This window comes from Brachypodium distachyon, chromosome 1, assembly GCF_000005505.3.
Source record: "Brachypodium distachyon strain Bd21 chromosome 1, Brachypodium_distachyon_v3.0, whole genome shotgun sequence".
Lineage (NCBI taxonomy): Eukaryota > Viridiplantae > Streptophyta > Magnoliopsida > Poales > Poaceae > Brachypodium > Brachypodium distachyon.
In genome coordinates this window covers 20,617,555-20,632,238 of record NC_016131.3, presented here as the reverse complement: position 1 = coordinate 20,632,238, position 14,684 = coordinate 20,617,555, and the positions used below count along the sequence as shown (strand labels likewise).

The window sequence follows — 14,684 nt, the reverse complement described above, 5'->3', positions numbered from 1 at the left end:
GTGGAACGGCTTGCGAACGATCAGCTTCCTTGATGCTGTCGGACTGAAGATTGAAGTGTGCTTCATATCTTTGACCTTGTGGAGGTTGCTTCTGTTCCAGGGATTGTTGATACAGATTGACCAGATGTCGTGGAATGCGGCATTTTTTCATGGTGTGCTTGTAGCATCCACATTTCTGGCAAAGATTAGTTTTTTCAAACTTAGGCTTTGCGATGCCCTTCCCACGGTCTGAGTTCTGTGGCTTGCGCTTCTTATTGCGTTTGCGATTACCTCTAAATTTCGTTGGTTGGCTTTGAGATGAGCCATTGAACTTGGTATTCCAAAAATTTGCATGTACTTCAGGGAGAGGAGCAGTGCCAATAGGTCGCTGTTGATGATTCTTCAAAAGAAGCTCATCATGTTTCTCAGCTTGAAGAAGTACATGAATTAAATCGGAAGAAATTTGGTAATCCCTTGCACGATATTGTTGCTGTAGAATCCTATCAGCCGGGAGCATAGTAGACATAGTCTTTTCTATTTTTTTCGCATCTGTAGGTTCCTTTTTCGCAAAAGCGCAACTTTGAACAAATTTTATGAACTTCATGATTGTACTCTCCGACAGACTTGAAGTCCTGGAGTCAGAGTTGAGTCCATTCATGATTAGCTTCAGGCAAAATGACTGCCTTTTACTGTTCATATCTTGTTTTAAGTGCTTGCCACATGGTACTTGGAGATTCCTCCATTAAGTACTCAGCCTTGAGATCTGGATGAATATGATGCCTTATGATGTATAAGGCAGAATATTTCTGCATTTCAGTTAGTTCGGCAACTCCCTCCTAAGGAGGTTGGAGTGCAGCAGCAATCCCTCGAGATGCGAGGCTGATCTTTATGTCCATCGCCCATGTAGGGTAGATGTGACCGTTGAGCGCTAGCTCAGTGAATTCTTTTGCGGTCATCTTTGTCTCTTGGTGTTCTTCTTTCCCCTTCTTCGGTTCTCCTCTTCGTTTCTTATCGTTTTGCTCTCGGTAGAGCAGTGCTGATAACGTGTTAGATTGTGATGAGAATGAAACTCTATCTTTATTCGATGATGGTGTGCCCAATATATAGGCTTACAAAGGGTCGTGTCTTCTCCGGAGGGATGCGAGCAACGGTCGCGTCCGTCCAGGAAGAGACGCGCACGTGCAAGGCGTGCAAGCCCGATGGTTTGCTCACAGGAAACCGTTCGGTGCTAATTACAAGGGATGATTAACTTAATTAATAAAATCTTAACAATCCCCATCTACTGTGGATCTGTTGATCCCTTCGTGGATCTGACAAATTGATATTAGAGATGATTCAAACCCATGGCAGTGAAGTTGGGTTCTATCGTAAAATCCTTCTCTTCTCGCTACATCAATGATTCTTCTCAAGCCCACCGCGACCGGAGTTACATGGGGTAGGTGCTTTGTGAGCGTCTCTGAAATGCCGACCCCTACAAGACAGTTTTCCTCTGTAATCGCTACTATATTTGCCACCATCATAACAGAGAGACAATCCGGTATCGTAACATGCTTTACTCTCGCTACCAGACAAGACTTGTTATAGTCTTCATTGGATGGCATCAAACACCACCATGAGCTTGCAATCGGTGGCCATGCCAGACGCTCTCAAATCTTTGAAAAGCCGACTAGTTCACCAGGCCTCCAAATGCTTCGAAGAGTGGTATACTGCAACCCTCCCCCCCCTCCAAGTCGTGTAAGGGCAGAACCCATGTTACACCTTTCCATGTAACTTGCAAGGTTTCGAGAACTTGAGGTGTCTCCAACAAATTTGGTGCAGGCCCACTAAACCTAATTATACGACACATAAAATATATTTGTATTATACTGTGCTATAGCTATGGTTCGATACTTCCTATTTGGACGCCGTGGTGCAAACGTGGTTTGCAGGCGAGCAGATGGTGTAGCTTGGACGACAAGGTGCTAGCGTGTGCAACGTCATAGCTTGATGCAAGCGTAGGATGTTGGCACAGTGATGTGTCAGTTAGGCGTATGTCGAGACGGCAGAGTCTGTGTTGGCCATTAGGGTGTCAGGTGATGTGGACGTAATAGGTTTTTTTTGGAGCACGTTTTTTTGTCACCTTTGTCTGGGCATCGTATTTTGGTTTCGTCACATAGCAGCCACATCACACTAGGGTAGGACCGGACCTAAGAACGTGGATTACGTGTGTTTCTTTTTTGCAAGAGCAAAAGAACCGACAAGTTTTTTGTAGTCACAATGGAAACGCCGCTAGTCATGCCAATACAAGCTTGATCACAAAAACGGGAGTGATAACTAGAGGCTAGGGTTAGACCATATGTGGAGATTTGGGTATCTTGAACCTGTGTCGGCAATTCTGAAAAGAAATACATAATTTATTTTCTCTTAAACACGATCCGCCGCTTACTTGACATAGCTCACCCTGAACATGTTATATATTCTCTTCGTCCGGAAATAAATGACGTGGATTTGTATAAGATCCATACGACATATGTTTTCTGATTTCGTTAAAATGTTTGTTTTCTAAAATTTTATGGACCAGCGACAGAATCCTCATGACTGCAAAACTCTGCATCCAATTACGTCGCAACCGGACGCCGAAGTATGGAGTAACCAAAATGAGCCGAACTCCACCGGTATCAGGGACAACTATATATCAAGTCACCAAATGGTCGAGCGCCAAAGCGCAGAAATCCCAATCCAACCCAACACTCCCTGCCACCGGAAGCGCTACACAAACTAACAACACCTGGAAAAGCTGGAGGCATCAGGCCCCGATCCCTTTGGAGCCCGTCCATCTCCGTCGCCGACGGGCTCGACGGCGGCCGCGGCCATGTCGAAGAAGAAGCCGGTGACGACGATGACGCTCAAGGATTTCCACGGCGGCTTCATCCCATCCGAGCTCCCTCTCCCCTCCGCCCCTGGCGTGTAAGTTGCCCAAACCCTAACCCCGCTGACCCCGTCATCCTGCTGTAACTCATCAAACTGTTCGCGTTCTGGCAGCTCTGCACGACCACCGGACCGCCCCACGGCCGCCCCGTCCCCCTCCTCGGCTGTACCCGCCCGCCCCCGCACTCCTGCGGCTTCCTCCGCCGCCGCCGCCGCGGCTGTCGCGGTCCCTTCCTTCCTCACCAATCCCTCCCGCATCGGCCGCCACTTCGACGAGGACGAGCGTACGCCCTTCGAGGCCGTCACGCCTCGCCGCCCGGCTCCGTCGCCCTCGTCCTTCGCCTCCGCGCAGCCGGTGGGCGCCGCTAGATCCGGGCCCGGGAACGCCTGGGGTGCGCGGAGGGAGGTCACTCCAGCCGCGGCGCCGGTTGTTCCCGCCGGCGGCGGCGGTCAGATCTGGTCGCCGACAAGCATCGCGCAGGCGAGCGCCGTCGAGAAGGTACTCTCCGGTAGGTGGCACTTGTCGAAACCCTCCTACTCACCGGCGCCTGTGTCGGCACCAGTGCTGGAGACTCATGTGCTCCCACCCGAGATGGAGAGGCCAAGGCCCGTTGGAGTGAGAGAGTTGAACGGTGTCATGGAAAGGCCAGGGTCTGTTGGAGTGACTGGGCTGGACGGGATCATGGAGAGGCCAAGGTCGGTTGGTGTGAGAGAGCTGGACGATGCCATGGAGAGGCCAAGGTCAGTTGGAGTGAGAGCGCTGGACCTTACCATGGAGAAGGGCATGGCACCGGTGAGGCCTGCATCGCATGAAGGCAGGGTTGTGGAAGTGAGAGCCGAAGTGGTTCCAGAGAGGCCCAAGTTGAAGCTGCTTCCTCGTTCTAAGCCAATTGACCCCCCTGCACCATCTCCTACCTATGTCGAAGATAAGCAGGTTCTACCTCTGTTCCTTCTGAGTTTTGTGCTGATCTTACTGCTCTAAAAGACAGGAATGCACCTTGTTTAGAGCATTGTTGATCTGACTACAAATTTAATTGTCATGTCTTGCATCCAGTAAAATTGTAGCCGCAGAGTTGATCAGTATTGGTTCTTCAAGCGGAGTTTTGGAGCCATATATGAGACCGCCTTATGTAGCTTTTTGTTTAACTATTTATTAGGATTTTGTTTTATGGGTAGTTTGATATCGATAGGTTCCCTATGATATGGTTGACTTTTAATCCCTTTTCTTGGTGGTGTAATACCTGTATAGGTCAGTCAGGTCCCTGTGATTGCGAGTATCACACAGGTTGAGTTTGTTCATGATGCTGAAAGCAGGGCAACGGTGGAGCGACCGCGGTTGAATCTGAAATCTCGCTCTAGTGCAGTGAGTCAGTCTGGTGAAAGTGCTGCAAAAGAAAGGTAAATGATGTTAAGCTTTTACAAGAGATTCTTGAATTCTTTTTGACTGTTTGTTGCTGGCTGTAACTTGGCTTATATCTATTGCTTGTCCTATCCAAGACATATTTATGTTACTATATTCTGTATTGCACCAAAATTGCATTTACCTTTGTGTTAATTGATCTATGATTAATGTCAAGTAGGTGCATTTAGATGGACATTGGTCTCTTTTTGTTTGCGCTGCATATTCCTATCATGCATGGTCCGTGCTGTGTGCAATTACGAATGCCTATTCGTGTTGTTTTGAAGTGTACCTTGTTGGCATAATTAAAATAACGCCTTATATCTAACTCGAGTTGCATAAGACTGCTAGTGCTGCTTTACTTTTTCAGGGAAAGTTCATATCATTGGCTAGTGCTGATCACCTTTTTCTTTATGAAAACTACATCCCTATGGTTTCTTATTGCATCCTGTAGGTGAATCAGTGTTGTGTAAACATTTTAATACCGTCAGATTGATTCTATAGAACAGATGATTTAAACATTTAATAATTTAACAAATCATAGTATTGCTTTGGATAGTAGGTGCTAAAAGGACAACATACAAATTTGCTATATGTTTTTAGGTAATTTTGACGTCTGATGACTTGTGAGTGGCTGTAATAGTAGAATGGCATGCTTGTGCTTTTTTCTTAATTTAGTTACAGCACACTGCTCCCATGTTTTGAGAGAGCTCAGATCTTTCTTTTTTTGCATTGGATGCTGGTACTGAATTTGTTAGCCAGTCAATAAACGGACTGTTTTGTTAAAAAAAAATATAAGAATCATCTTCGGGGTCTAGTTTATTTACTGTTAAGAGTATTTGTAAATACCTCAATGTAGTTTTTATTATTATGCTAAAGTTATTTTTGTTGTTTTAATGCATTAGGCCATCTGTCTTTGGCGGTGCTCGCCCCCGGGAACAAGTATGTCTGTCCTTACCCTGTCCTCATTTGGCTTTTAGTGATGTTATTTAATAACTCCTTTTTCCATTCTAGCAGAATGAAAAGCTCATAGTGTTCTCTCATAAATGCAGGTTCTCAGAGAACGTGGAGTAGATGCTTTGGCAAGTGATCTTGAGAAAACCTCTCCGGTTGGCAGGTAATTAAGATATAACCCTTTGAGACACCATCCTATAGTATATTGCTGTAGTGTTTTTATTTGACATTAATAGCTTTCTTTTGGCGGTTAAGGTGCGTTGATTATTGTTTTTCATCTTAGATTCTTGTTCTTGATGCTTTCTATTCCCTTGCTATGATATTATATTGTGTAATTCTGACTTGTTCATGGAAGCTACCAAGTGACACTGTTACCATAACATACTTGGACTGTGGGCTGTCATTGCCACTTGTTTCATTACTTCTCCGTGCGTAACATATACTACAGTTCACATCTAATTCCCCACCTAAACTTGACTTTGCTCATGACTTTTTCATACACAACTGCAACTTTGCTCATGACTTTTTCATACACACCTACAAAATCTGCTGCAAAATGCACTGTTAACCGACAAACTATATGAGTTGCCTGTAGCCTACAACTATAGAATTAGTAATGGCTGCCAGGCAGGCCTTTGATCCGTTGATAGCAATTTGATTGATGCTATTTTTATCAGCCCAGGGTGTTCGACCTGCCTAGGCCTGGATGCTGGATTAGTTTCCTTCGCATGCATTTTTTCTAGTTAAAATTTGGTTTCTGTTGTATTCATGTATCGATGCATAAAGCACAAGGTTTGTTTCTGGAGTGTTTCAGGAAGCGTGGTAATGAGGAAAGTGTACATTTTACCTTGTGTATATGTTTTTCATTTTTCCGGTAGAAACTTTGCACTGTTATGTCGTTTATTTGTTACTCCCTCCGATCCATAATATGTGTTTGTATCAAAGCAGTTGTGAATGATAATTTATTTGGGGGGAATAGTTTTCTTTTCTGCAGGGATTAATGCATACAATTAAGTTGAATGTTTGAGTTTATTTGGGGAATAGTTCTCTTTTCTTGTTTGTTGCATGTGCTTAAAAATGGCATGGCATTTTGTAGGTCCAAAACTGAATTTGCAAAGGCTGAGCACAAGGTTGAAGCTATGCCTGCTAACACTTCAGGCGAAAAGGCTGAGAGTTATCCATCTGGTCATAGAGGCCCAAGGAATGCTGATAGGAAAGATTACAGGCGGGATACAGACAGAGCGGATGCACACAGGCCTACAAGACGTGAGGACAGTAGGAAGGTTGCTAGAGATGTGGAGAAGGTGGCTGAACAACCGCGTCCAGAACCTGAAACCTGGAGAAAGCCAGTGGAGCCACCAAAGCCTGAGGTTACCGCACCTCGATTTGGGAAAGCAGCGACCGCGTTGGAGCTTGCCCAGGCCTTTTCTAAGTCCATGTCTGATACTGTGCCGAAGAGTCGCTTGACCAGTGTTCCTAGTCCAAGAGTTCCTCCGAGCCCAGGGACTAGGGATCATCAGGTTGGATTTTCAAGGCGCACTGACAACGGGGCATTGCACTCAGGCTCTTCACATCCAAGGATTAATGGTTACTGATCCTGTGGCAAACATACAATATGATCCCGTGATGACGTGGCTCAAATGTCTTGGCCTTGTGGAAGCCCACTGCTTTGTTGTCATGTTCAGTTCTATCATGGGGAAGTCGAACTGTTGTCTTCAACAGTTGTTCCAGCGTGGGCAAGTCAAATTGTTGTCTTCAAATGCAGACACATGAGGGGTGCTAGTCTGATTTTAGCGAACAAAGGATCCTCTCATAACTTTGGTGGCACATTTCCTCTCTTGATAACAGGGGATGAGAATTTATAACTATTTCTGTTCGTCATCCTGCTACCTGTGATTTAAGCTGGGGAATAATTGCTGGCATTTTAGTTGGGCGTGCCTTGTATGATTCTGGTGTGCTTTTAAAAGATGTTGCCAGATTAGGATGCTTCTGTGGCACCCTTCAGCACCCAGCAAATGGTGATTTCATTGTGCTAATTTTCAGATTATTTCATTGGCACCCGTTATTTATGACTTGATGCGTAAAAGATTGTAGGATCAATGTCATGATGCTTGCCTGTACTTTTAACTTCTGTTTTCGCTGAGCACCGGGATCGGTGAGCCAGAGCCCACTGCTGAAGTGAATTGATTCTCATCCGTTAGGCAATCTATTTTCTCAAACTAGTTTAAAATATGGCACTTTGTCGATTAATCCGGTTGGGTACATCATGTAGGAGAATCATGGAAACCGAAAGGCACAATGTAAGTTGGGAAGAACTATTAACGGTAGGATATGCACATCAGGATTAATAAGCACTAGGAATCACAGCTTTGCATGCTGCGATTTAGGCACACAAAGCAGATCTGAGCCATTGGCGAACCACACCGCCATGCTTGTCAGGCCACACCGCCACTGCGAGGAAGAAGGATTCACCTGATTTTGGGTGGCTGATATGTGGACCAACGTGTCATGGGACCCACATGTCAGCCACCCAAAATCAGGTGAAGTAACTTCACTGAATCCAGGTCCCATGGGGAGCTCGTCTGAGCTCAGAAGAGGAATGCCGCCGGCCCGAACGCCGGCAACACAGTAGGTGCCCCGAAGCGCCTGCAGGTACAGATATAACCTGGGTCAGTGCCAAGAGCATGGATGGTATCTTGCAAAAATATAAGCTGGTTTATAATACTACTGCATACTTGCCCTGTCTCCTGAAAAAAAAATGTTGGATTTGGCTTTGATGTGCAACGTTGACAGACATAAAGTGCGCAAAGCAGCTTGAAACGGAAATAGGTAAAAAGGAAAATCGCGTTACGAACGGACGAGCGATTCCTGAAGGGCAAGTTGACAAGCAGCAGATCATCATGATTCAGGAGTAGGCATCAGGTTCACAGGCTCAGTCACGGCCAAAGTTTTGACTAACAAATAAAGCAAGAGAGAACGTCTCTTTCCGACACATGCACCAGCAACATAGAGCTTGTCTACAGATGGAGATTCTATGGGCAGAACGCACGGCGCGGTGGTCCATGCAGTTCAGGGGGTCATATGTATTTTTCTTCGTGGTCCATTGTGGCATTGTGCTGTTCATGCAGCAAATAACATCTTAAATCCTCGAGTTTCTCAGCGGATGGTGAAACGAAAATGATAATCCGAAGACGGGCAACAAATTCCTGCCATTTCCTGTCCTGTTCTCCACATTATTTCACCCCAAAACATTGAGCTATGGAGAACATACATATTTCCAACTACTCCTAGATGTCAACAATGGATTAAGTCTGCAGTCGATGGATAACCGCGAGCTAAAGAGCAACTGCGTAACCTAGTTGCTGAAAAAAAAGCAGCATTGACCGTACGTACACAACTTGCTCCTGTACGTGAGCCGATTAACCAGCTGTCCATCTGGAGTCAACTTTCTGCAAGTTCCGACTACCTACGGACCCAACAGCTGACCAATCAACCAACCATTTGTTTTGCTAAAAAAAAAAGAGTTCTTTTTCCTGCGAGAAATAAAAAGGAGTTTCAAAATTTGTTTTCAGTTAATAATTTTTGAGACATCAACATTTTTTACTAATGAAGAAAATGGATGCAAACTCAACGAAAAGCTAAAAAGGAAAAAAAAAATCTCAACGAACCTATGTTTCCACCATAGTCCATAGAGATTAGATCACGTTACCGTCGGTCAAGAAGATCCAACGGCCATAGCTTCGTACTATCGTCAATTAACGCTCCCGGTAATTAAACACGACGCGGATCGAAACGGAGCTATAGCTCACCGGAAGTCGTCGTAGTCGGGCCGGGACGCGCGAGGCGGCGGCCTCTCGCGCGCCTTGGCCTTGGCCGCGGCCGCAAGCTTCGCCTTGGCCTTCTCCGCCTCGGCCCCGGCCCTGGCGGCGGCCACCGCGGCATCCTCGGAGATGGCCCCCAGCGTCGGCTTCCACGCCGCCGACCCCGAAGACGACGACGGCCGCCGCCTCTTCTTCTCCACCGACGCGTTCGCCGCCGGCACCGCCGCTACCGGCGCCGCGGCCGCCGATGATGGCCGGCGTGAGCGCCTCACGAACTCGAAGAGCTTCATCGATCGATCGGGCGATATGATCTCTGGCTATAGTACTGCCCTGGCCTGGTCTCCGGGGATTTGAGCTGATCTTACGCCAGCCACCGGCTGATGTGTGTGCTTATTATATCGTGATCCCCGGAGCTAGCAGGCTTCCGCCACTTGTGTTAGTTGCTAACGTAAAAAGACGAAACTGACCTTGTGTACAACTCGTGACTTCTTCTTACTTGGTCTGCATTTTCTTCAGAAAAAAAAAACAGAGTACTGTACTAAAGACACTAGGTGAAAATAAATTATAAGGAGCGAGGACAGTTTAGTCTTTCCAGCACTGAATTATTTCCAGAGGACAAATATACTAAAGTTTATTGAACACCGGTGGCTAATTAATTTGTTTATCTCAGGTGCGGTCCACATGCATGTCACAGTTGATTTTTGCAAATTTTTGTCATTACTTTGGGACTTTGGGTGGCATGTACTACGTTGTGTGTGGTTACGCCATCATGCGGAAAAATGAACCCTGTCTACCTAAACAATTGCTACTATTTGTTTTTTTTTATGTTGTACATGTAGAAACACAATGTTGCGAATTACTCCCTCCGATCCATATTAGTTGTCAAATATTACATGTATCTAGACATCTTTTAGTCATAGATACATTCATATTTGGGCAAATTCGAGACAATTAATATGAATCGGAGGGAGTATTAAATTTTTGTTTGGCGATGTGTTCAATGCAAATATTCATCGGGTACAAACTTGCAAACTGTATTCACATGATCCATCAGATCTAACACATGCGGTGCAAATCAAAGGTGAAAAGTACGAAATAATATTACTTATATCGATCCCGAATCTTCACCTAGAAATTAACAAAGGCAATAACAAACCGAGCGTATGTCATCACTGGACAGTGAGACACTAACCACCACGCATGCCTTCTCGGACTATTGGTTAGTGTCTTGACCGTTGGATCCTGATTCAATGGCTGGGCGTTTCCTCAACCGTTTCTTCGTAGTCCGCTTTGGGTTGATTATTAGGCCGTGGAAAAAATAAACAATCATACGTGCACGTCACCTGCATGGTAATTTTTCTGGTTACCCTTTAGTCCAAGTTGCTACTAAGTACACTACCATATAGCATATGATGTGATAGATGGCAAATAAAATGGATAAATATGACGAGGTTTTGTGCTTTGCGTGGGCGACTATGGCTCAGTCAAATTCTTGCCTTCAGAGTTCAGACCCCTGCTGGTAGTATCTTCCCGTTCGAGCACCATCCAATGGGAAAACATGTGATGCTGCGTTGAGTCATTTTCCGATTTTATCGAGCTGCTTGTGATTCTACAAGACTCACGACCCATTCAAAGAGGGGATGAGTACTCGGTCACCCATGACTACATTTAATTAATTATTTTACTTAACCTTTCCGTTTAACAAATCTGATGTCAATACCTCGATAAAGGCATGCCAATTATCTATCGTATTTGTCTCTTTCGGATCAGAAGTCCAGCTCAGCTCAGCGATCTTCTTGCAACATGGCTGCAAAAAAGAGAGACTACAGTCAGTGCCCATTAAGCTCCTTCAAACTTGACTTAAACAAAGGACAAGAGTGGCACAGCACTCAGCTCGACCCAATTAACCATGTAGAGATTATACGTTTTGTATTGATTTGTTTTCTGATTGGGTCCTTTACAAGAGAAAAACTTGCGAAAGCTGCTGTTGTGTTGATGCTTATGTCGTAGCGAATTTGGTTGTTTTCTAAACTACTCCGTATGTGATAAACGATTAGACCTCTCTAGCAGTAGCACTCCAGTTAACTCTTAAGCCTGTATCGCTCAATTAGTAATAACGGTACACTGCATCTAGGCAATAACGCTGCACGCCAGAGAATAGAAAAGATGATATAATGTCGCAATCTTGAAACAGAGCTTAAGAAGCCGGATTCCAGTCGCTACTAAAAAAAAGGAATTTTACGGTACCCCGGTACTCCATAGACCGGATGGGAGTGCCAAATTAATCTAACCATTGGCTTAGACATTTGCACAACAAAACAAGGTAGGTAATCTAGATTTTGCGCCGGCCGGATAATTTGGACTTTCCTTTTCTATTCGACTGCCTCCGGTTCCAATCGCACACCTTGAGACAGCGCGGCGCCGCCGCCGCGCTCTCCATACCAATTGAGATTCAAGCACGGCGCTGCCTCTCCCATCTCCTTACGCGTCGAGGGTACTGCCTGCCCATCGTCAGCCCATCCTCCACAGCCACAGGCGACGAGCACTCCCGACCTTCCTCGAGACCACAAGTCACGGCCGTCCGGACGACCGCTCTGTACCGAGCAAGAATTGCAAATTCTTCCGCATGCAAACATCTTGCGAAAAATATATCAACTGAATGTCTAACTGGGCATGTAATCATATTTGTTATCCATATAGTTTCTGCTATCGATGGTATAGTTAACTTTCAGGAGTAGTTTCTTGTTCTCTCCTCAGGTTATTGATTGCTTCAGACTAAATAAGGTTAGAATAACAGGCGGGTCTAATCAACTCTTTCATTTGACATCACTTCATGTGTATGCTGCCGCCATGCAATGGGGCACGATCAGGGGCGGAGCCACCATGTAAGCATTGATGTCAAATGACACCAACGACTTTTTGCTAATTCTTCTTTGAAATAGAGAATTGCTTCTAGCAATATGCAATGACGCCAGTGTAATTCTAAAGAATGACCCCAATATGTATTTTTCTGGTTTCGCCCCTGGCCACGATTACCCCGATAATGCCTAGTTGCTAGCTCAGTGCAGTGCTCTTGATTAGGAAAACATTCAGAAATATAAGTATCTCGTCAGACTATCTATGGTTCATTGAATTCAGCCGAGCAGACGACTAGCACGCTGGCTGCTGCCGGCAGCGCCTGATCGAACTCTGAAGTGCAATGGCGGAACACCGGGCGGCCACCCAGCCCTCACACGACGGCGCGCTTCACCTCGACCGACTTTAACCTCAACCGAGAAGCCCCTCCGGCTGAACCGTCCTTATCCCTCACCGCTCCCATGTCCCGTACAGTGCTGGAGCTCTGTCCCGGCCGCCGAATCTGTTATTTTGGGATCAGGATGTAGCAGGAGTTTTAATCCAATCTTGATAATTGATACATTAGCGATCTTGTACAGATCGATTCCAAAACTACCGATTAACGAAATAAGAAACTACTGATTTAATTACGGTTTTGTCCCTAACATCGTGGTACTCCCTAGTTTGTGGAGATGGCACTCCGTAGAATTGTGTTGGAGTACCAAATAGTATTAGCTATTAGATTTGAATGGATAAACGGTTCATACTCATCTCGAGTACCGTAAAAGAGCTCACTAAAAGAACAAAACATAATGGAAGTAACGATGTAAAGCTCTATAACTGCACATGAGTACGATACATGTAGTGTTTGTTGAAGCGCGTGTGTACCTGGACAGAGAAAAAGCCAAGAGGATATCAGCAAGAAAATAAGCTCCCAGTGTTGTCATGGCATCAAGTGAGATCCACAAAGTGATGATTAATCGATGAGAACCTTTTTATCCTGGTAGTACAACTCCATGTGGCATTTGTGGCTCGACCTGAACTGGCGAAAATATAAAGGGACTTTGGGGCCATCATTGACAACTGACAAGAGTGATGGAAAACACAAAGGTTTATTTCAGGGCTAAAAGGTGGTTTTTATCCAATGGATACGTCGAAACTTAAGCTCAATCAAGCAGCACAAAGTGAGAAGACACCAACACGCAATGGTGTCATCTCAGATTGTCCTTTTGTCAACACTTGGGAGAAAACTTAACTCGGTGAGTCGGCTTGGCACCGTGCGCTCGTTTCAGCCTGACCAAAGAAGAACTAGTATTTTGAAGCGTGTTGGTTACTCCCGGTGGAATCAACCCACATAGGTTCAAATCTTCGATTTGAAATTTCCGATTTGAAATTGGTGTTCGCATTTTACTGGATTTAATATAGAACCTAACCGGTATTGTGCTTTTAGTGGGAGTGACGTACCCGTCAACTACGAAGCGTCTGTCGTGACTTCGTTAATCTCAAGATGATGTGCCGGACCAGTCTCTCGGAGGTGATCATAGAGGTAGAGTGTGCGTGCTTGTGTTCTTAGAGGTGAGTGTGCGTGCGTGCTTATGATCATCTGCGTCTGTACTACGTTTTCTCAAAACAAATGAAGAACTTCCATCTTTTTTATTTTCAAAAAATTTAAAAAATATATATTTGGGTCCTAGCTACGTGAGGTTAATAAAAGTTTTAGACCGTTTCTCATAGTTGGGGCTACTGTTTTATGTTGGACAATTTTCGTTGACGAAAATATGTTGGACAATTTGACTATCCACATTACCCAAAAAGTTGCTCCAAAATGTCACGTTCCTGGCTAATTAGTTAGATGGGGTCAAACCTGTCACACATTTACAAACATGAGGTAAAATGTGACAAATTCTAAATGAGATAAACACTGTCACAAATTGCTAAGCGGGGATAAACAAAGTGTAATTTAGTCAAAAAAATTAAGTTTAATCAATCAGAGATCAAGAAGACAGCAACACACAAAATGTAGCCATATTATTGTCCCCTGGATTGAGTAGATGAGCTAACTAAGTAAAGCCACCAAGTGGAACTTTTTTTCGGCTGAGTGGCTCCATGTGCCAATTTAACCAGCCAAGGCGAACTTGCGTTCTTCTCTTCTTTTTCACAAAAACTACAAATTTTCTTAGAATTTGATACACTCTTCGTTCCGAAATAAGTGACGTGGATTTGTATAACAATATATACAAATACACGTCACTTATTTCCAGACGGAGGGAATATTTTGACAATGGTCAAGTGGATTTAAAACCCCACCTTCATTTTAGGCAAAAAAAATTGCTTTTTGTTAAAAGAACGCCTAGCTCTCCTCCAATATATTCCCTCCATCTCATATTAAATGACTCAAATTTGTCAAAATATGGATGTATTTATGTCTAAAAACGTCTATATACATATAATAAAAAGTCATTTAATATGAGACGGAAGGAGTGTATGTCAACTTGTTCTTTGCAGATTACAATTTGAACACAGCGCCATTCGTTCACCCAGTTTTCCGAGGCAGCTAGTGACAGGAAGCAATGGCTGACTGAACATGAGCTGAGTGCTTGGCCTCACCATCAAGCGCCCCCTTTCTTCGTGCCTCACCAGTCACCATGGACTCATGCATGTGTGAGATGCGGCATGACAGAATGCCTAAACCACCAAATGATATCAACTTATTGTTGAGCTGAATTAATCAAAGGCGCAGCCTCTTTCTTTTTTTAGGAAAAACAGGAGATCAATGATCTACTGCGATT

The 14,684-nt window shown here is 44.7% G+C and overlaps 2 protein-coding genes across 2 annotated transcripts; one reads left to right on the top strand and one right to left on the bottom strand.

Moving 5' to 3' along the window:
* The first annotated feature begins 2,669 nt into the window (after window positions 1-2,669).
* Window positions 2,670-7,347, top strand: LOC100828465 (transcription initiation factor TFIID subunit 4). Its single transcript, XM_010238982.3, has 6 exons — window positions 2,670-2,925; window positions 3,001-3,820; window positions 4,136-4,284; window positions 5,191-5,227; window positions 5,338-5,402; window positions 6,336-7,347. The coding sequence occupies exons 1-6, from the start codon at window positions 2,831-2,833 to the stop codon at window positions 6,832-6,834; spliced, it is 1,665 nt and encodes a 554-aa protein (XP_010237284.1). The 5' UTR covers window positions 2,670-2,830; the 3' UTR covers window positions 6,835-7,347.
* An 89-nt stretch (window positions 7,348-7,436) lies between these two features.
* LOC100822176 lies at window positions 7,437-9,456 on the bottom strand. The gene is made up of 2 exons (XM_003560066.4): window positions 9,049-9,456; window positions 7,437-7,885 (listed from the first exon to the last, which is right to left on the bottom strand). Exons 1-2 carry the CDS (start codon window positions 9,348-9,350, stop codon window positions 7,828-7,830), a joined length of 360 nt encoding a protein of 119 aa, XP_003560114.2. The 5' UTR covers window positions 9,351-9,456; the 3' UTR covers window positions 7,437-7,827.
* Between the last annotated feature and the right edge of the window lie 5,228 nt (window positions 9,457-14,684).

Coding starts and splice junctions, on each gene's coding strand:
- LOC100822176 (XM_003560066.4), bottom strand. CDS start 9,350: ATGAAGCTCTTCGAGTTCGTGAGGCGCTCACGCCGGCCATCATCGGCG. Junction 7,886..9,048: donor CCCGACTACGACGACTTCCG/GTGAGCTATAGC, acceptor CTGTACCTGCAG/GCGCTTCGGGGCACCTACTG.
- LOC100828465 (XM_010238982.3), top strand. CDS start 2,831: ATGTCGAAGAAGAAGCCGGTGACGACGATGACGCTCAAGGATTTCCAC. Junction 5,228..5,337: donor GTGCTCGCCCCCGGGAACAA/GTATGTCTGTCC, acceptor TCATAAATGCAG/GTTCTCAGAGAACGTGGAGT. Junction 5,403..6,335: donor AAAACCTCTCCGGTTGGCAG/GTAATTAAGATA, acceptor GGCATTTTGTAG/GTCCAAAACTGAATTTGCAA.